Source organism: Gossypium hirsutum, chromosome D12 (genome assembly GCF_007990345.1).
Source record: "Gossypium hirsutum isolate 1008001.06 chromosome D12, Gossypium_hirsutum_v2.1, whole genome shotgun sequence".
NCBI lineage: Eukaryota > Viridiplantae > Streptophyta > Magnoliopsida > Malvales > Malvaceae > Gossypium > Gossypium hirsutum.
Genome location: NC_053448.1, coordinates 34993528 through 35016931, shown reverse-complemented (window position 1 = coordinate 35016931; position 23404 = coordinate 34993528). Strand labels below are relative to the sequence as shown.

Sequence of the window (23404 nt, the reverse complement as noted above, 5' to 3'; positions counted from 1 at the left end):
GAAAGAGTAACCTTCGTGGTGAAATATTAAAGGAATGCCTTTGTGGCAAACTTTGTAAGGAACGCCTTCATAGTGCACTCTTAAGGACCGCCTTTATGGAGTATTCTGAATGGAAAACCTTTGTGGCATATTCTGAATGGAAAGCCTTTGTGACATATTCTAATAGATTCCCTTGTGGTGTGTTCTGTACAAAGCTGTATGGAGTGTTCAATATAATTCTAAAAAGGGCTCTATAAGATTAGTATGGTATCAAGTATCTATTAATTGTATGGGAAGTACTATACAAGGTTAATATATGATTGAAGATAATGAACTGATGAATCCCTCTGTAAAGGGTTTCGTATGAAATAACATGGCATATTCTACATGACTTTAAGCCAACATCAAAAATATTAAAGTGGGCTAAAGTATATGATGAATACAAAGAAAAAACTAAGAAAATTTAAAGAACAAACCTAAGTAAAGGCTACATTTGATCGTTTGATTAAGGGTATCTATCAGTGAACAATAAGAAGAAAGGGTAGTTGAAGAAAGATAAGATTCAAACATCATTTTGCAAATAGAATTGGGTAAGGGAATAATGGTTAAGATGAGCATGAAGGGAAGTTCTGAAAGGATGAAGCCATTGATGAAACAATGTTAAGGGGAATTGACTATGATATAGTAAATAGAAGGAAGGACTATGTTTCGTTAATGGTAAACTATTCTTGGTGACAAACAACTGAATATTTAAGAAATGAAGTTGATGATGATGGACTATCTTCCCATTTATGGAAATCAATAACTAAGGTATAAATGATTTGTTCTCACTAAGTTCTCATGAACTTAAATGGATTGTGTTTTCTATTTCAGGTTGAATGTGGAGCTGCGCTTGGGGGAAACGATGCCAGGACAACGCCCAAGGAGCAACATATCGAATTATTATGCATACAGAGCAAGCTTTAATGGCGTGGTTGAGTCTATTTGACGCATATAAGCCATTGAATCAAAATAATTACGTTAGACCATGACATTATTGTAGTAATACTTTTAATAAAATTCCTAATGTATTATAACCAAAATTCTTCCATGTTTATACTTATGTATTGTAGTATGAAGTCTTTTAATTAAGTAGTTGAAGTCAATTGTAATTTGTGTAAGTAGAGATAAGTTATAATAGTAGTAGTGTGGTAACACCCATAATTCGGATCCAGTTCATCGGATCGAGTTTGGGGCGTTACACATATAAGTGAAAAGGTATGACAGCCTTGTGCAATAGAGGTCTTCTCAAAGACATTGGAGTTGATAAGTTAGGTTTCTACGAGCATTGCGTTTGTGGGAAACAAACCCAAGTCAGTTTTGATTTAACAGTACACAAAACAAAAGGGACTCTAGATTATATTCATTCTGATTTATGGGGTCCATCTTTTGACATCTCAAAATGAGGTAATAGATATTTCCTAACTTTTATTAATGGTCACTCTAGAAAAGTTAGTGTTTATTTCTTGAAATAGAAAAGCTAAGTTTTTAGAATCTTCAAACAGTAGAAGACATTGTTAGAAAAACAAACAGGAAAATCTGTGAAGCAGTTGAGAATGAATAATAGTCTTGAGTTATGTTTGTTAGAGTTTAATGATTTTTTCAAATAGGAAGGAATTGAAAGATATCGAATTGTTGTTGGAACTCAACAACATAATGGAGTTGCAGAAAGAATGAACAGAACCTTGCTAGAAAGGGCTCGATGCATGCTTTCTAATGCAGGCTTAGGGAAGGAATTTTGGGCCGAAGCTATAAAACTGGTAAGTTATTTGCTAAACTGGTCTCCTCATCGAGCATTTAATGGTAAAGTTCCAAAGGAGATATGGTTAGGTAATCCTCCTTATTATTCTAATCTTAGAATTTTCAGTTTTCCTGCTTATGCTAAAGTTAACCAAGGAAAGCTCGAACCAAGGGTCGTTAAATGCACCTTTCTAGGATACTCAATCGATATAAAAAAATTTCAGCTATGGTGATCAGAATCTGGAAAATATTTTTTAGCAGAGATGTTACGTTTGATGAATCTGCCATGTTTCGATCAGAAAAGGGGACTTCTACTTTTAAAGACACAACAAATCGGAGTGTCTTGAGCAAGGTGAAGTCAAAAGTTGAAACAGGGGGTGATGTCCCGGCGAGCAAATACCCAACATCGCAATAACGCGATGAACAAAGTTCTCGTCCCGATGAAAAGTCACATGACATCATGATGACAACCAAATTTTGATTTTTACAAGATTGAAGTTGTTTCGGATCTGTTTGGGGGTCCATTCAACCCTCAGGTACCCTCACCATCTCAGTCAACTAATTATAAGTTGGCTCGTGAAAGGAAAAGATGAGAAATTTGGCCACCACATAAATGTTATGAAGGAAACCTAGTGCTTATGCTTTGAGTGTTGCCGAGAGAATTGATTTAATCGATCCTTCATGTTATTATAAGGTAGTTCAAGCCTTTAATTCTAGCAAATGGCTCTTTGCAATGGAAGAAAATATGAAATCTCTTCCAAAAAATGAGACTTGGAGGCTAGTTAAACAACCCATCAGTAAAAGAACCGTTTGTTGCAAATGGGTGTTTAAAAAGAAAGGTTTGGGTCCTAACAACACTATGTACGAGGTAAAATTGGTTGCAAAGGGCTACAATCAAGTGGAGGGAGTTGATTTTCATGATGTTTTCTCTCTTTTAGTGAAACATACGTTTATTCAGGTGCTTTTGGCCCTTGTTGCATCATATAATCTTGAGTTAAAGCAATTAGATATGAAGACCACTTTCCTTCACAGTGACCTTGAGGAGGATATCTACATGCAATAACCAGAAGGCTTCAAAGCTGAAGGTAAAAAAGATCATGTTTGTTCTTAAAAAAGTTTTCGTACGATTTGAAGCAATCTCCTCGGTAATGGTATAAAATGTTTGACTCCTTCATGTTGAGTATTGGTTTTTCTCGAAGGAAGTATGACATTTGTGTTTATCTACAATTTCTTGATGATGGTTATTTTATATATTTGTTGTTTTATTATGATGATATATTAATTGTGGCTAAGAACCCATCTAAAATTGATCTTCTTAAAACCATGCTTAACACTACATTCGAGATGAAGGATTCAGGTGTAGTAAAGAAAATTTTGGGGATGGAAAATTTTGAGAGATGAACATTCAGGGAAATTGTTTTTATTGCAACAAAGGTACATCAAGGAGATCCTTGAGCAATTGGAGATGCAAGATGCAAAACTAGTAATTACCTCTTTAGCTGCACACTTTAAACTCTCAATTTTAAATTCCCCACAAAATGAAGAAGATGAAAGGTACATGTCAAAAGTACTTTATTCAAGTGAAACTGGAAGTTTGATGTATGCAATGGTATGCACTCGTCCCGATATTTCACATGTTGTTAGTGTTGTTAGCTGATACATTGTAACACCCCAAACCTGGATTGGATGTTACAGTCGGATTGTGAAGGTTACATCATTACGTAAAAACATTGTCACTTAGTTTTTGAGAAAATCTCATTTTTAATTCAAGGGTAAACAAAACAAATGAGATTATAAAAAATGTAGGGATTTTGAAAATTGTGTGGGTTTTGACGTAAATCATATTTTATTAACTTATTTAAATAGACCCAAAGGCTTGATCACTTGCATGGTAAAACATCGTATCGAGTTATGATGTCTTGATTAAAATTTCGATTATAAATAATACGTTTGCAAAATAAATACCAAAATCAAAATTAAAAGTCCAAAAGTCCGTAATTTTAACTCAAAACATACTTTAAACCAAAATGTTTGAACCAAGCTCCAGAATCGTTGCCCAATCCTAAGTTTGAGGACTACCTAAAATGAAAAAAAAAACAAAAAAAAATGTGTTAGAAGCTCAGTGTGAGACTTGGCCCACATACAAAATTTTACTTATAGAATTCTCATATGCAATTATCTAATCAAAATTTTCGTATTTTTGAATCATATAACATTTATCATATTCTCAAAACATATAGCATATCAGAGTAAATCCCACCCCCATCCGCTACACACCATCTCCATCCAACCAATCAGACCAATTAGGACTACAGGAGTCCATCCATCCAATCACACCAGTACGTGGCGGTATGCCACTCATAAATGTACAACTAAGCTACCAGAAAGAAGTTTGGGTTTAACTACCAAAGTTGCAATAGAACAGCCAGAGTACACTTCCTGCATCATATCAAAACCCACCCCAATGCAGATGCATAATGATGTTAACATACATACATATCATATAGGTTGTATAGCATGCATATCTAAACTTATATAATACAAAGCATAACATAACACATAACATATACAAAGCGAAACTTACTTAACATGCTTCCTAAACTTACTCATGTGTAAAATACTAAATTTTCTGCTTTTATAAGCCAACAAAATGCCCACAAATAAAATTTTTGAGTCCCTTAATCGGGCCTTCAAATTGGCCAAAAAGAGTCTGCATAGCCTAATAAGCCAACCGTATGGCCTACACGACCTTCCTGTTCAGGCTATGTAATCACACACGGTCGTGTGGTGTGCACGGTCTATCACACGGCCTGCTATACGACCATGTGACATTGGGTAGTTTCAAAAATAACCCATATTTTGGGGTTTTTCGAGATTCAATCGAGTTTTTCAGGTTAGTTCACACACCTGATGAAAGATTTGATTAACCACACAATCGAGGAATTCACAAATCCTACAACAGTCATAAAATTGCACTGATTAAACATCGAAAATCCAGCCAAAATAACATCCATTCATTAAAAATTTCAATGCCTAAAGCGATTTTCGAGCACTTACTTTTCCAAAACAACATAAAAAAATAACTACTCTATTGGAGGATTTTGATTCTCACACCCTTTGCCTAATCAAGAACCACGAAATTACTAATCACAATACCCAACGAAAACAATACCAAAGCAAACCCCACCTTATTCATAAAAATGACCTAAAAGCAAGATATCAGAAAAATAATTAAATGGTACTTACACTACGAATGAACTACTATCTAAGAGTAGTTAACCCGCACAAACACAGAAGAAGATTATTTGCAAGTAGTCAAGAATCAACAAAGAGAGAAATAAAAGAAAATAGAAGCAAGAAAATGAAAAAAAAAATGTGAGGAAAGTGAGGGAGGGGTTGGACGGTTCAAAGTGGGAGCGAAGTTATGGATTTTTTTATAATTCAAAAATAAATAAAATAAAAATATTTTGTTAAAAATCCTAACCCACAAAATCCAATCAGATTATTTAAAATTTGAATGTAACTCAACTTCTAACACATGGCAAGAAACAAAAAGAATTCCCACTTTGCATACATAGGGATTCAAACACAAGACCCATGGGTAAGCAGACATCTTACCACTGAACCAACAAACTCATTCTGTTATAACTTTCACAGAAATAAAATTTAAGTCAAATAATCAGGGATAGGGATATAGCCATAAGTTAAAAAAATTCCAAAGAAAAGACTCGAACCCAGAACCTCACACACACAATCACAACCCTCAACCATTGAACCAAATTAAATTGCTTGACATACTTTAACCTTCTTAACTTAAGAAAATTGGGGCTTTACATACATGTCCAATCCTTGTAAGTTACAATGACACGTAGTTAAGTGGATTTTCAACTATTTGGAAAAATTCAAAAGGTTTTAGTCAGATATGTTGATTCACAGGTTGCCTATTTGCTTTTGGGAAATATGCCATTAGTTGGAAAGTGACACTTTAAGCTACAGTGGCTTTGTCGACTACTGAAGCAGAATTCATGGCAATTACAAAAGCAGTAAAAGAAGAAATTTGGGTAAGGGGCCTGTTCAGTGAACTGGTTAGTGAAAAATGGGAAATTGTAGTATATTGTGATAGTTAAAGTGTTATACATCTCACCAAAGATAAAATACATCACAAGAGAATGAAGCACATAGACATTCATTATCATTTTGTTCAAGAGGTGATCATTCAAGGGGATGTTCTAATTCTTAAAATTGGCACAAAATACAATCCGACTAAGATGTTGAAAAAGAGCCTTCTAGTTTCAAAGTTCGAGTATTGCTTGGACTTGGTAAGTTTTAGACAAAGAATCAGTTCAGCTCATAATAGGGCTCAGCAAGGGTGTTGGTCCAAATAGGAGTCAAGGTGGAGATTTGTGGAAGAATGCCTCTTATTTTGACCAAATTTTATTTTTTTTCTTTTCTTCTCCCAGTTAAACTTTATTTTTACTTTTCCACTTAAACTTTGATTAGGTTAGAGTTGTTGTAGTCATATATGCTATGAATTTTAGCATATAAATAGACCTTAGTTACTCTAGGTTTTACATAACATAAATTATTTAGATTAAGAGAATTTTTTTTCTTGTGGGGCTTTGGGTTTTTCTTTTAATTCTATTAATCTTTTATGCTCTCATTTATTATAGTGAAATTTCCTTTTACCCTTACTTTTTTATCCTATCTTAACGAGTTTTTCCAGATAAAATTTGCGTGTTTGATCTTTTTTATTCATTTTTTTGTTGTTTAATTGGGTTTATCGCCTACACTTTCTCCCAGGTAAGTATTACCTTCCATGTTCGATCTCTCCCTTGCTAGGATATAGGCAACATTATTTGCATTTCTGGGAACATAGACAAATCAACATTTTTTGAATCTCATTACCTCCAATTTAATATCATGTATATACGCTCCTATAACCGAAGCATCCTAATTGTTTGATTTCAATTTTCTGACCACTAAGAGAGCACCATCTTCGAGCACCACCTTCTCGAGCCCTAGATGTAGCCTCAATCTTGCCGCATAAAGACATGCAAAAGCCTCTACTACGAAAACAATCTATATGTGGTAATTCACGATCACTTTAGAACCTATCACTCGACTTCTTCCATATTTAATAATTATTCCTAAACAAGACCTCTTAGTCTTTGATTAACAAGCCGCATCAAAATTAATCTTGAAGAAAGGTTCCTCCTGTGGCCTCCATATTTCATAACCAACCTTCCAAATAGGTAATCTTTCATTCATCACATCAAGTTTTCAGATATAGGAATTTATCTTGTGGGTTATGTCTTATATGTTGAAGAAATAATTTTGTCATGGACCCTTTTGTTTCTTGTGGAACAAAGAAACCATAATGTGCATGTAACCATTCTACAAGTGTGGGTGGGGAAAGTAGCAAAAGTATAAGTTAACCAATCTTGAAATGATAGGTCGACAACCTCATTTGGCCATTTAATAGTTAACTGATTCCAAATCTCAACTGCATATGGACAATCTCTGAAATCATGCTTCAAGTACTTAAGTACATTTTGTTTCATTTTAGGACATTTTAGTTAGCATTTTTAATATTGCATTAGGACCTGTGTTGGAATTAGCTGCTTTTAATCGCTTTCGGTGGAGTTTTTTGTGTGTTGGTGTGGCAAGAACAGGTTTTGGAACGAGGAAATAAAGGAGGGAAGTTTTGTCAGGGCAAAATGTAGACAGTTTGCCAGCACGGATGTTGTGGCAATGCCGGGAAGACAAAGTCAACATTTTTCGTGCAACAGTCCCAGCTCAAATTCAAACTTGTACCAAATAAATCCCCCTAAAAGAGGAGAAGATAATCACGAGCTGTTAGCCGACCTAGCCTAATCTATCTATAGAAGTCGATGAAGGGGACCTCACAGATGGCGAACAAAAAAAGTGGGAGAGATCCTTAGGCATGAATAAAGGTTCAGTAGCGCAAATGAAAGAAAGTCGAAGGCAATCCTTGTTAGCCATCAAAGGACGCTGTGCTGTCGAAGTATGGACTAGGCAAGCAAAAGATATTTCCTGAAGTTCTTCCGTTATTTCCAATAGTGCTCCTTCGAAAGATTAAATTGAAGTAGTTGAACCCAATGTTGAATAATATTTTGGTTTGAAATTTTATTTCCCAGCCATGAGCTTAATCTCATAGCGTTGTGATTACTTTCGATGAAACCTTAAACTATTTTTATGGATGCAATATATATAATTTACTTTACTATTTCATTTGATTGTTCTTATTTTTTAATTAAATTGCAAACGATCTCTAGACATGGAACACTGTTCGCATACTTATAAACTAATTCTAATTCCGAAAGGGTTGGATTGGTTGGATTAAAATTAAATGAAATTAGCAAGTATTTGATAGACACTTGTAGTTGAATCTAGACATAGAGTCACGATCATACAGAAGGAACTCATGCAAGATCTAAAAATTCAATAAACTCGAGCAAGGTAATTTGAGGTTTTGTTCTCGCGAGAGGTAGGCCATTTTAGAACTCTTTTGTGTAGTAAAGTAGATACGATTTTTTGAAGACATTACTAACAGTAAGGGTCAATTCCTAACCTTCCAAGTCAACATCACTCTATCCTTATTCTTTGTGGTAGTGACTTTGCCACAACATATTTAATTATTTATTTCTTTGTTTACATTCTATTCAGATAATCACTCTCGTTATTGCCATTACATTTCTTCTCTCACTTTTTCCATAGCATTTCCAATTATTCATCAATTTCATCTATCGCATACATCATCATTCCTTTGAATTATCATTGCATACTTACCTTAGTTTACCATAGCATCTTATTCGTCAGTCTTGCCATAACATTAACCATATTACAATAACTTGACCAATTTTGTGACTCAATCTAATCCTTTTGGGAATGATACTCACTCATCACTTTATTTTACACGCACAAAATCGTACATCATTTTACACGCAACAAGTTTTTGGTGCTGTTGCCAGGTATCGGCAAATTGGTGAAATTTTGTTTAGTTATTTACTTAGTAGTTTTATTTAAGTTAGTGTATTTGCTTTTTATAGGTTTTCCATCAGTGCATGAGAAGAGGCATTCCTACTAACATAAAATACCTTTTTTATCTAGAGATTGACAAAACCTTGCAGAGAAAGAGAAAAAAATTGAGAAAAATGGCTAGAAACAGGAATGATCTTAATGGTAATCCAAGTGATCGCAATGAAAATTCTCTCATCGCAATGATTAGAGAGCATGTCGTCCCAATGCTGGATGATCTGAATCCAAGGATAGTTAGACCAAATATACAAGCTCAATAATTAGAGTTGAAATTGGTAATGTTCCAAATGTTACAAACCATAGGACAGTTCAGAGGACTCCCCATTGAAGACCCATGATTATATTTAAGACTCTTTCTAGAAATATATGATTCATTCAAACAACAAGGTGTTCCTAAAGATGCCTTGAGACTTAAGTTATTCCCGTATTCTTTAAGAGATTCTTAGCTAGAGATTCTTACTATGGTATAACCCACCTACTATGAATGCCAAGTTGAGAAATGATATTTTACTATGAATGCCAAGTTGAGAAATGATATTATGCCTTTTCAGCAAGTGGAGGATGAAGTGTTATATAAAGCTTGGGAACGATTTAAAGAGCTAATTCAAAAATCTCCGATACATGGATTCCAACACTAGACTCAAATAGAGATTTTTTATAATGGGTTGAATGCGCATACGAGGATGGTAGTTGATGTGTTTGCCAACGGTACTTTGTTGGATAAAAATTATAATGAAGCATATAAGATTTTAGAGAAGATTGCTAACAATAATTATCAATATTCGACCACGAGAGTTGGGACGGGTAAGAGAGATGTTGGTAGTATCGAGCTTGATGCAATCACTTCGTTAACGACCCAGGTATCTTCTCTAGCTAATATGATTAATACTAGGAAAAATCCAATTGTAGTCCTTGAGATGGAACCAGTAGAGTTGTCATGTGTTTATTGTCGGGAAAATCATGTGTTTGATGAATGCCCATCAAACCCAAAGTCAGTATACTATATGGGTAATTCCAATCAAAATGGAAATCCATATTACAACACCTACAATTCAGGGTGGAAGTAGCATCTGAATTTCAAATGGGGTAATCAAGGTGTAGAAATTTCAACAATGCCGCAAGACAGAATGTCAACAATGCACCGCTTGGTTATGTTCAACCTATGCCGAGAAAAATACTCAATACGGTCAAGCATCATCTTCTACTTCTATTGAATTTTTGCTAAATGAATATATGGCCAATAATGATACTATAATTCAGAGTCAAGCCACATTTCTCTGAGCTCTTGAAAATCTAGTGGGGCAAATAGCGAATGCTCTAAATTCAAGGCCACAAGGAGCATTGCCAAGTGATATTGAAAGTTCAAGAACCCAAGAAAGGAGCATTGCAAGGCCATCACTCTTAGAAGTGGGACTCAGTGGGATAAAGTTGTTCAAGATACCACAGAAGAAGAAGACAAATCCAGCAACAATTAAGAAAGGATCTCAAAACCTACTGAACAACAGACAACACCTAGAAAGGATACACAGAGAAATTTTGTGACAAAATCAGATCATGTTGCCAACAAAAATGACACAGTAAAAAAATATCAGCAACCTAAAGGATAACTACCTTTTCCATTTCCTCAGCGATTCCAAAATTGTAAAAAAGAGTCTTACTTTAAAAGATTTTTGGAGGTTTTGAAGCTACTCAATAGTAACATACCGCTAGTCGAAGCTTTGGAGCAAATGCCCAATTACATGAAATTCATGAAAGATATACTATCAAAGAAGTGCAGATTGGGAGAATTTGAGATTGCTGCTCTCACTGAAGGGTGCACAACAATGTTGATGAATAAGCTGCCTCCAAAGTTAATGGACCTAGGGAGTTTCACTATCCCATGTTCAATTGGAAATTGTTATATAGGAAAAGCATTATGTGATCTAGGCGCAATTATAAATCTAATGCCTATGTATATTTTCAAGAAGTTGGGAATCAAGAAAGTGAGACCTACCACAATGGTGTTGGAATTGGCTGACCTATCTTACGCCCATCGAGAAGGTAAAATTAAAGATGTATTGGTAAGGGTGGATAAATTTATATTTTCTATAGATTTTCTTATTTTAGAATATAAAGCTGACCATGATGCACCAATTATTCTTGGAAGACCATTTTTTGCTACTGGCAGGACCTTAATTGATGTGCGGAAAGGTGAGCTAACCATGAGAGTGAATAATCAGCAGGTTACTTTTAATTTGTTTGATGCTTTAAAATACATAGATGAGAATGAGGAATGTCATGCCATTGACTTGATAGAAACAACAATTGATGAATTCGTAAAATTTTGCTACAGTAATTCTGACAGTGAAGATAATTTGATGGAGCAAGGTGACACATTAAGTTTTGAAGAGCTTGGTGAATTTATGGAAGCCTAGAAAATAGTGGATAAGCCAAGGAAGAAATTTGAATCCATGAATTTATCAGATTGATTTTTTAGGCCTCCTAAACCATCTATAGAGTAATCTCTCGTACTAGAGTTAAAGCTTCTGCCACAACATTTGAAATATGCGTATTTGGGAAATAACAGTACTTTGCCAATTGTAATTTCTACTACGCTAACACCTGAGCAAGAGGATAGGTTGTTAGAAGTGTTATGGTGATCTAAAAGAGCATTTGGTTGGACCCTTACCGATATAAAAGGAATTAGCCCTACATTTTGTATTGACAAAATATTGGCGAAAGATTGCCATAGAAAATCAATTGAACAATAGAGACGACTGAATCCAATTATGAAGGAAGTTTTCAAGAAAGAAATTATCAAATGGCTTGATGCTGGGATTATGTACCCAATTTCATACACCTCATGGGTAAGTCTTGTGCAACGTGTACCCAAGAAAGTAGGTGTCACAGTAGTAAGTATTGACAATAATGAGCTCATGCCGACTCGTACTATTACGGGATGGAGAATATGTATGGACTGCTATAGGCTTAACAAGGCAACTAGGAAGGATCATTTCCCTTTGCCATCCATTGATCAAATGTTGGACAAATTAGCTGGTATGGCTTTTTATTGTTTCCTAGATGTTTATTCAGGATATAATCAGATTGCCATGGCACCTGAAGATCAAAAGAAGACAACTTTTACGTGTCCATATGGTACTTTTACATTCAGTTGGATGTCATTTGGGTTATGCAATGACCGAGCAACTTTCCAGTGCTGCATGATGGCCACATTCTCGGACATGGTGGAAAATTTCCTTGAAGTTTTAATGGATGACTTCTCCATGTTTGGAAATGATTCTAAAGACTGCTTAAGGAATTTGAAGATGGTTTTATGCCACTGTGAAGAAATGAATTTAGTCTTAAACTGGGATAAATGTTAATTCATGGTCCTTGAAGGCATTGTCCTGGGACATAGGGTGTCACAATGAGGAATTGAAGTAGACAGAGCGAAAATAGAAGTGGTCAAAAAATTGCCAATGCTCACCAGTGTTAAGGGTATTAGAAGTTTTCTAGGACACGTAGGATTTCATAGAAGATTTATCAAGGATTTTTCCAATATCTCTAAACCCTTGTGTACTTTACTTGAACAGAAAAAACCTTTTAACATTGCCCTTTGAACTCATGTGTGACGCCAGTGATTATGCTGTGGGAGCAGTGTTGGGTCAAAGGAGAAACAAGGTACTATATGCAATATATAATGCTAGTAGGATGTTGACAGAGGCTTAGCTTAATTATACCACTACGGAGAAGGAATTATTGGCAGTGGTCTTGGCATTTGACAAACTACGTTTTTATTTAATAGGAACAAATGTCACAGTCTACACAGATCACTCGGCTATCAAGTACTTGATATGGAAGAAAGAAGCCAAGCCGAGATTGATTAGGTGGAAACTCTTCTTAGTTTGATTTGGAAATTAGAGATCGAAAGGGAACCAAAAATCAAGTGGCTGACCATTTATCATGAATAGAATCGGGAAATGGAAATGAAAGTAAAAAACTTATTAAGGAATAATTCCCAGATGAAGAGTTGTTCATTGCAAAGGCATTACCTTGGTATTCTGACATAGTAAGCTTCTTAGTAAGTGGTGTAATTCCACATGACTTCAATGCTCATAAAAGACAAAAATTTCTTCACGAGCCAAAACTTCTATTGGGATGAACCATTCCTATTCAAGCATTGTGCAGATTAAATAATTAGGAAGCGCGTCCCCAATGATGAGATGCATAGTATTTTACAACATTGTTATTCATCCCCATATGGAGGACATTTTGGAGGAATAAAAATAGCTGCCAAGGTACTCCAGTCAGGATCCTATTGGCCAAGTTTATTTAAAGATGCTTATGAATTTTATAGGTCATGTGACCATTGTTAGAGAATAGGAAATGTGTTTAGGAGATAGGAATTGTTGTTGCAAAGTATATTAGAGATTGAACTATTTGATGTATATGGAATATAATTTATGGGTTCGTTTCCACCATCCGTGGGCAAGTTATACATACTTTTGGCAGTAGACTATGTTTCTAAGTGGGTAGAAGCAGTAGCGCCAGCCTTTAATGATGCAAAGTTGGTATTTAAAATTTTTGCCTAAGAACATTTTCACATGATTTGGTACACCGAGAGCCATTATCAGTGACAAGGGATCACATTTTGATTGCAAAATGATGGCCAATGCCTTGTGTAGGTATGGGGTGAAACATAGAATTGCCACGACATATCACCCTCAGACGAATGGCCAAGCTAAAATCTCTAATAGAGAAATTAAACAAATTCTGGAAAAAGTGGTGAATCCATCTCGAAAGGATTGGTCTACTAGATTGGATGAAGCTCTATGGGCATATCGAATTGCATTTAAAACATCATTAAGGATGTCACCTTTTAAACTTGTTTTTGTTAAGCCATGTTATTTACCTGTTGAACTTGAGCATAAAGCGTTTTGGGCGATTAAGAATCTGAACATGTATTGGGCTGCTGTTGGCAACAAGAGATTGCTAGAATTGAATGAGATGGAAGAATTTCGAACACAAGCATATGAGAATGCTCATTTGTATAAGGAAAAGACCAAGCGATTTTATGATGCCAGAATTTTGTCAAGGCAAGTTGAACCTGGACAGCAAGTATTATTGTTCAATTCCAAGTTCAAATTATTTCCTGGTAAGTTAAAATCTCGAAGGTCAAGACCTCTTGAAGTAATTCAAGTGTATTCACATGGTGTTGTTGTTGTTAAATATCTAAGTATTGGGGCTACCTTCAAGGTTAGTGGACAATGCTTGAAGCATTACTGGGTTGCTCTTATAGAGTCCGACAAGCAAAGCATTAGCCTTTGTGATGTTTGAATTTTTTGTTTTCGTTAATAAGTATTTTTTTCTGTTTTATTTCCCATTGTTATTTTTATTTTTATTCTCTTTACTTTTAATACAATTTCCTTTTTGTTTTTATTATTATTAAGAAGTAAGATTTGTTAGAGTGTACTGAACAGCAGTTTGCTACAGCAGTCTAAGATAGTTAAGTTTTTGTTTTTGTTTCTCTCATGCATTGCATAATTTTTTTTTACCGTTTGTGTGCATATTCATACTTGTTATATACTATTCATGATTTTACATGCATTGAGGACAATGCATCCCTTAGGTTTGGGGGTGTATTGTGCACCTAGGTTGCATTTTGTATTTAGTATGTTCATTTTGGTATATAGGATATTTTTCCATGGCATGATAACTATTGGAATATTTCTTTGTCTATAAGAAGTACAGTTTTTCTTTATGATGTTTGATGATGAGCTTAAATTTTTTTTCGATATACCTAGAATAGGTAACAATGGATTAGGTGAAATTAGCTTAGGATAAGTTGCTTGGAAATTGATTTCTAAAAATGGGATGTCCTATACTCTATTTTTTTTGTTTTTTGAAATAAGTATCTTTTAATGCCCTTAGGGATTTTTGAAACCAAACATTAGTTAAATTGCTACGACATTTTGTTTAAATAAGTATGCACTCTAATACTTATATTTGCTAAGTAGGTCAGCATCACTTTGTTTGATCCATTGTGCTGCTGATTAGAAAGGAGAGTCTAAGTAAGAGTGTGTGATATAATTTTAGGGGTATTCCGTTGTAGCAAAAAACTGAGTAGCTAAGGAGGTAGTTTTATGCTCCATCTTTTTAGTTAAAGGCCTTAGCTTGATCAGTGAATTTTGGTTTAAATTGTGACATGATGAGGTACTCGGCAATTTGGTGTATACTCCATCGTGATTGTCAAGTCAAAAAAATTTCTGTGATATGACTAAATACCCTAATATGGCTTCCATTAAAAAATGAAAAAAAGAGGAAAAAGAAAGAAAGAAAAGAAAAAAGGAGAATAAATATTTGAAAATGTGAATAATATATTTTTATATGAGCTTAAAGTAAGTGACTTCTATTTAGGTGACAAATGAACTAAGTGAATAAAATGATATTTGCTATAGGACAAAAAAAAGAATGCATGGGTACTTAGGAAATTTTGTTTTTAGGGAGAAATTTTTGCACTGCCTTTGCTGAACAAACCTTTGACATTTGAATCAGTTTAAGGAAAAGAGAATATTACTAAGAATGGAGGTATAGATTGTTTTTTGAAAAGCTAGGCAGTACAAGAAGGTTTTCTTTTTTTTGGCCAAGGAAAAATGGGTGCATTCATACATTTAGGTGTATTTTGCTTGAGGACAAGCAATAACTCACGTTTGAGGGTGTGATAACTCTTGAACAGAGTTCTTTTCATACCTTTAGACCTAGCCAATTGCTTTTACTTAGGTACATTTTGTTACATTTTTAGGCATTTTAGTTAGAATTTTTAATATTGCTTTCGGACTTGGACTGTGTTGGAATTAGGTGCTTTTAATCATTTGCGGTAGAGTATTTTGTGTGTTGGTGTGGTAGGAATAGGTTTTGGAACAAGAAAATAAATGAGTGAAGCTTTGTTAGGGAAAAGTGCAGACAATTTCCCAGCACGGATGCCATAGCAATGCTGGGAAGACCAAGTCAACATTTTTCGCATAATAGTCAGAACTCAAATTCAAACTTGTACTAGATAAATATCCCTAAAAGAGGAGAAGATAATCACGAGCTATTAGCCAACCCTAGCCTAACCTATCTATAAAAGTGGATGAAGGGGACATTACAAATGGCAAATAAAAAAAAGTAAGAGAGTTCCTTAGGCGTGAATAAAGGTTCGGTTGAGCAACGGAAAGGAAGTCAAAGATAATCTTTCTTAGCCATCACAGGACGCTGTGCTACCAAAGTGTATACTAGGCAAGTGAAAGCTATTTCTCGAAGTTATTCCATTATTTCCATTAGTGTTCCTTCGAAAGATTGAATTGAAGTAGTTGAACACAATGTCGAATAATATTTTGGTTTGGAATTTTATTTCCCAACCCATGAGGTAAATCTCATAGGGTTAGGATTACTTTCGATGAAACCTTAAACTATTTTTATGGATGCAATATATATCTAATTTACTTTACTGTTTCATTTGATTGTTTTTATTTCTTAATTAAAATGCAAACGATCTCTAGACATAGAAAACTGTTCACAAGCTTATAAACTAATTCTAATTTCGAAACGGTTGGATTTGTTGGATTAAAATTAAATGAAATGAGCAAGTATTTGATAGACACTTGTAGTCAACTCTAGACATAGAATCATGATCATACAGAAGGAACCCAAGCAAGATATCTAAAAAGCCTAGAGACACAGGCAAGGTAACTTGAGGTTTTGCTCTCGCGAGAGGCAAGCCATTTTAGATCTCTTCTGTGCAGTAAAGTAAACATGATTTTGCCAAGGCATTATTGACAGTAAGGGTCGATTCTGGGTAATCCCAACCTTTCGAATCAACATCACTCTATCCTTATTCTTTGTCATAGTAACTTTGCCACAACATATTTAGTTGTTTATTTCTTTGTTTACATTCTATTCGGGTAATCACTCTCGTTATTTCCATTACATTTCTGCTCTCAATTTTTCCATAGCATTTCCAATTATTCACCAATTCCATCTATCACATACATCATCATTCCTTTGAATTGTCACAACATACTTACCTTAGTTTACCATAGCATCTTATTCGTCAGTCTTGCCATAACATTAACCATATTACAATAACTTGACCAATTTTGTGCCTCAATCTAACCATCATGGGAACGATACTCACTCATCACTTTATTACTTAAACCGACGTGTAAACTTGCACAAAATCACACATCATTTTACACGGATAGCACTTTGGACATATAGTCGATCCTACTAATCGTTTGTTTTATAAATTCTAAAAATTAGGGATAAGATTGTTGAAGATTTGCCAAACTGTCATTTTTATTTTTTCTAGTAAATTGAGTTGCCAAATTTTCTTATAGAAGGGTGTGTGCCCACTAATATTAACAATGGACCTAGGCATGTTTATCCCTTGTAGTAGAATCTTGTAGCCACTTTTAACTATTTACTCGCCTGAAGTTTCCTCCCCCCGGACTATCAGATTAGCATGCAGGTTCAAAGGGAGAGGGATACATTATATCCTGTTCATCCCACTATCTTTCATGATGGATAATCAGACTAGAAATTTGACAAATTTGAGGATTAAATTCACATTGTTAAATTATTTGTTTTGTCAATCCAGGGACCTATACATCTTCCAAAATGTTGATGCTCGAACTCGTTACCACCTACCAGCCCATCCCCTTCTTGAGCAAACCCTTCGTGGCCCAAATATTTTTCTAGATATAAGATGGGTAAGACCCTAAACTTACATTAAAAAAATCAGTATTTGGATAATATTTGGCTTTAAGAGATTAGCTAATACGAGCAGCTCGGTCCAATTCAAAGGCCATAATAGAGATAAGCTTAGTTTCCCTTAAGGCCCAATTACGAGATCCAAATCCAAGCAGCTAAAGTTAAAACTCAACTTATTCGTTCAAGACTTTCTCATAAAAAAATTTGAGAAGAAGAGTTGAAGCTTCAAGACAATGGATTTTGGAGCAATGATGAATTACAAGGGATTAATTTTGTTCGTGGGCCTAAAATCTCAATCTTTGATGACAAGCCCATGTGGAGAATGTTGACAAGCTTAGGCATTTCACTTTAAGGACCCTAATCAATCCCACAAGCTGAGGAGTTCATATTGGGTTGGGTTCTAGGCTTAATTTTTATTATACATGAGCCCAATATTGTATTTATCATCTCTTATTATTTTATTTTTTATTAAAATTTTTATAATTATTAAGTATTTTAAGTTATTTAGGAGATTTATGATAACAAGAACGTTTTGTTTAAAACTAATTCTTGTTTAGAATAATTATAGTTTTAGTATACTTTAGAGTTTTATTTGGATGTACTTAGCTAGCCTACATAAAGGCTTCTTCATTATTTATGAACGACACAATTATTTTCATCAATAAAGTTTTCAACTTTAGGAGTTTGTTTCTTTGTGCAAGATTTCTTCATTGTGATTTTTAGAAGTAATTTTCTTCTCAATTTTCTTTAAAGAGTCGTGGGAATTCATTCTTCACCTTTCAATTTGCCAATGATTATTTCTTGAAGGGTTGATTAGAGCCAGTAATTGAATTTTTAGGGATTTATACCCCAAAAGGGTTCAATTGGACATTTATCATTCTATCCATCATAGCCATCGATTTATTTAATCCATCTTCCACTTTTAAATTTCGTCTATTTATTTATATATTATTATTACTTGTTCTTTGTTCTCAAATTTCTTCTTTTACTATTTTTGACTTCTTTATTACTAAATTAATTTATTTCTTCCTTTCAGATCAGATCCAAATATTTCCTCCTTGAGTCAAACAACTTGAATTCAATTCGCTTTCTCCTCATTTCGTATCATTAGCTAATAACGAGTTCTAATCTTTAATCAATCACCACCCTTATTCTGCAAGTAGGGAAATATTAAATTTTCCTAAATTCTTGAACCCCATTTGGCCATTCTCCTTCAACTCACACAGCTTCGATCATTCACACCAATGTATCCCCCGTTTACCCTCTAATTTTTTCCATCAGAAACGACTAATGATGCGCTCAAACTTAAAACATAATGAGGGTAGCAAAAGGAAACATGACATCGAATAAGTGGGAATAGCCTGTAAAATGCTTTTTATAAAAACCTCCTTGCACCCTGAGACAAAGGCCTAACGCACCAACTGTTTATATGGCTTCTCATACATTCTTTCAATCCTTGAAAACCTCTCCTTTTATTTCGCCCCACCATATTAGGCAATCCCATATAATGCTCAAGATCAGAAGAATTTCGACCCCCAAACAATTTGATATCCTCCAACTTACTATTCAACGTTTGAACTGAAATAAGCCACTAACTTGTCTTAATTAACACATTGTACTGACGATCTCTCATATTCCTTTAGAATCTACTTAAAGATCATAGCTCCATTTACCGTAGCCCATCCAAATAAAATACAATCATCAACAAAAAGTAAATGTGAGACTTTCGGTACCCTTCGGCATATTTTAGCTCCATTAACCAAACCTTAATGACTTGCCATTCATATTAAAAGAGACATCATTTCGCTACATAATAGAAAAAGGTACGGGCTAATAGGATCCCCTTGCCGAATACCCCTTCTTGGTGAAAAGACCCTTACTACTTCGCCATTCAGTACAATAGAATATGAAATCGTACTAACATAATGTATGATCAAATGCACCCAAGCTCTCAAGAAACCCCATCTTTAGCATCATCTGCTCTATAAACGCCATTCCACTCTATCATATGTCTTACTCATATCAAGCTTAAGAGAAAAATGTCATTTCTTTCCAAGCATTTTTCGCTTAAACACATCTAAGATTTCATACACAAAAAAGAACATTATCTCTAATTAATCTTCCTAGAAAAAAAGTGTTTTTGCACTTCATCAACACAACAATTCAATACTTTTTGGAACCAATTCACCATTATTTTAGAGATAATCTTGTATAAAATCTATCATAGTCTAACAAGCCAAAAATGCTTCATACTAGTAGGATTAGAAATTTTTGGGATAAGAACAATATGAGTATGATTTATGTCAGCTAGAGACGTACCTCCATTGAGAATATCAAGACAATAAGACCTAATATATTATCCCACAATTTGCCAATAAATTTGAAAGAATAAAGCGGGAAAGCCATCAGGCCTTAAAGCTTTTTTTTGGCATCAATGCTTTTAATGTTGTATAGACCTCCTCTCTCTCATAGCTAGCTGTGAGACATCTATTCATATCATCAATAATATATTGTCACACCCCTATTAAAATATGATCTGGATTACTCATCTCCTATGCGGCAAATAACTACATAAAGTACTCATTGGCAATGTCTGATATTTCACTATTTTCCCTTTCAATTTGTCCATCTCCCCTATCTAATCCTTTTATTCTATTAGTTCGCTTCCTTTGTGATGTAAAATGATGAAAGAATCCTGTGTTTTGATCACCCATCTTCAACCAATTTACTCGTGCCCTTTGTTCCCATTATCGTTCCTTCTTATCCAGTTCCAAATTCAACTCTAATTTTTTTCCGAGAAGATCCGAAAGATTTCCCTCATCCCTACCACCCTCATTAAGAGATGCAATTTTGCTACACAAATTTCTTATATTGCCTCATTTTCCTTAATCGAGCAACCAATACCTTTAACCCCAAACCCAATGACACAAGGTGCTGAGGAAAAATCCCCTCACTACTCTTCCAAAGTCGATCAACCTCTAATTCACATAATCCCTCCAACATCAACCAAGACTCAAACCAAAATCTGGCCTCCTTAGGTTGTAGCTCACCTTGATCCGTAATCATCAACATAGGGCAATGATTAGAAAACACGTGCAACAAATACTTGAAAGAAAAATTTGGGAACTTTTCCCACCAAGATAGATTGGAAACTCCCTTGTCCAACCTTTCCCTGATATTGTTGTGTACAAAATTACCTCGCTCCCATGTAAACCAGGGCACGTCATAGCCTAGATCTTCCAATTAACAATCTGTTAACATTTTGAAATTCCTCCATACAACCCTCATCTCGATTCACATCCCATTTTTTCTCGAAGGAATAGAGTATCTCGTTCAAATCTCCACACACCAACCAAGGCGGACTCTGGTCCTGACCCAAGCCTTGTAAGAGATTCCATGAATCAACTCGACTTCTAAAATTAAGAGAGCCATAGAACCCCATCCTCTTCTATTTCTTGTCATTCGCAGACTCTTGAATTTCAATGTTGATTGCCGCCAGTCGTGTGAATGTCTGGACTGGAAATACTATAGCAAAATAGATAAAAGGTTGAACATCGATGGCCACAAATGTACGGATAAAATTGTAATATAGAAGAAGGTTACAACGAAACACTCCGGAAAGTATTCCGAGGATCATACCCAAGGGAGGTTGAATTAAACTGAAATTAATTCTTTATATTAATCGATCTAAATAGTACCAATTTAAAATTATATTACGAAAAATAAAATTAACATCAATTAATCTAATTAACATAAAAATTAATGAAACTAAGAATTAACCTATTAAACAACTGAAAGTACTCCAATGATACAGACAGGAGCTTAACTAACATCAATGATCCTAATTAACTTTATAACTCAGGTTTTATTGAATTAGCTATTAATTAACTAGTTATTACCTCTCAGTCTCTAACTAATTAACTAATCGATCAATGCACACTTACCTTTCAGCCTTACTTTCTTAATCGGGATAAATTATTAGGTACTCGGTAAACTTATCTCTTGATCTCGTTTATCCTAAATTACTTCCGAGGGGTGTCACTTCCTAGGGTTTAATTGCACATAATTTAAACCAACTAACCTAAATTTTAACCCTCGTTCATTCATTAATTATTCACACATTCGTTGGTTAAACTCCCTAAGAAAATTAGCTACCCTGAATAGAAATACAATAATTCCTAAACTCATATTTAACATGCAAATTAACAAATTAAATAAAAAGTAAGGAGTAGAAATAAATTTGTTTTCAATATCGATTAGAGCTCGGAAGCAAAATTACATTTAACAGTCGCAAAGATCACCTCGATTGCAATTGGAATCACACCAATATAATGAAAAAAATTAATACATTAAGGCCTTGGATCTAAATCGAATCCAAGTTAAAATAGTAACAAAAATAAAAAAGGACTAAATTGAAAATAGAACAAAATAAAACTAAACCCTAAAATACTGAAACGGCTCACTTGGCCAAGCCTCCTCGAAGTGACACTTAACATGCCCATTTATAGAGTTTATGCTCAAACCTAATTAGGGTTGCTAAACAGTCCAAAATTCTAATTAAGATACATTGTGAGGACTAAAATTTCCTTAATTAAAATTTCATGCTCGTCAATTGGTGTCACGACACTGCCTTCATTTTTTAGGTATTTTGGCTTCGAAGTTCGGTGTTGCGACACTAGTTTTCAGTGTCACGATGCTGCAGTCATCCTTCGTCTTCTAAGCTCGAAAATATTGTCCTACATACTAGATAGAGTCGTTAGATCATCCTTAGGCCCATAGTGGCCCATTAGGTCATAACATAACTCAAAGTTGCATAAAAACGCTTGTTTTACATAAATTAAACACAAAGTAATAAAAACTAAAGACAAAATAAAAACGCATAAAAATGTTATAAAACAAGCTTATTAAGTGACAAAAAGACCTTAATTTATGAAATGAACTTTGGCAGATCAAACTCCCCCGTACTTAAGTCATTGCTTGTCCTAAAGCAACAAGATAAAAAGAAACAAAACAAAACACACACACAAGAAAATAAAATCAAAGAGTTCTTGAGCATGACATATTCAAGGATTAGATCAGAACTATGTATATAGAACAATGTGAACAAATATGTAACTCTAACATGATATACAATCGACCATCGACCTTTAATATCCAACACATTAGTTCATAAAATTACAAAATAAACAAATTAAAGAGTGTTAAATACATTAATCCATCAAAGTAGGTACACAAAATATACATTTATACTTGAAGAACACAAGTATTTAGAAATGTAAAAATTCAGTCAATTTTCACCCATAAATCGTATCACTTAGGTTACATAGGTCTTTTTGGCTTGTAATGTTCTACGGCTTCTATTGGTTCAGAATTAAGAAATAGGCATACATAACGGTTAAAGCACGAAAATAGTTGGCACATTATATTGACCCCAATAGTTCCCCAAGACCCTTTCACTCACTGCCTTATATATCCTTCTCTGACCTATGTTTTTCTCTCTGATTCCTATGCTATAGTAAATTATTAGTGAATACAATCATTCTAGCAAGACTAATGTGCAAGAATGAGGAATTTTTATTTTTCACTCATTTTGCTTTTCTATTTTCTCGCGAACTTCTTGCTTGGCTATTTTAGCCTTTTCAAAAATTTTCTTTTGATTAATTCTCAAATTTTCCATTTAAGCACGGGATTGTAAGACTCTTATACTCACCATACTATATTATCCTTTAGATTTATTCTTATTTTTTTCTTTTATTTTGGAAACCACCGTATCGTATCTACCTAACCCTTAATACCAATGGCCCAACGTCTAAGTTCATGCAAGGATCAAGAAAATTTGAATTAAGAGATAATATTT

General features: G+C 34.4%; 1 protein-coding gene across 1 annotated transcript; it reads left to right on the top strand.

Annotated features, from left to right (window-relative positions):
- The first annotated feature begins 10544 nt into the window (after positions 1-10544).
- LOC107941960 (uncharacterized) lies at positions 10545-11231 on the top strand. The gene is made up of 2 exons (XM_016875590.1): positions 10545-10857; positions 10924-11231. The coding sequence occupies exons 1-2, from the start codon at positions 10545-10547 to the stop codon at positions 11229-11231; spliced, it is 621 nt and encodes a 206-aa protein (XP_016731079.1).
- The last annotated feature ends 12173 nt before the right edge of the window (positions 11232-23404 follow it).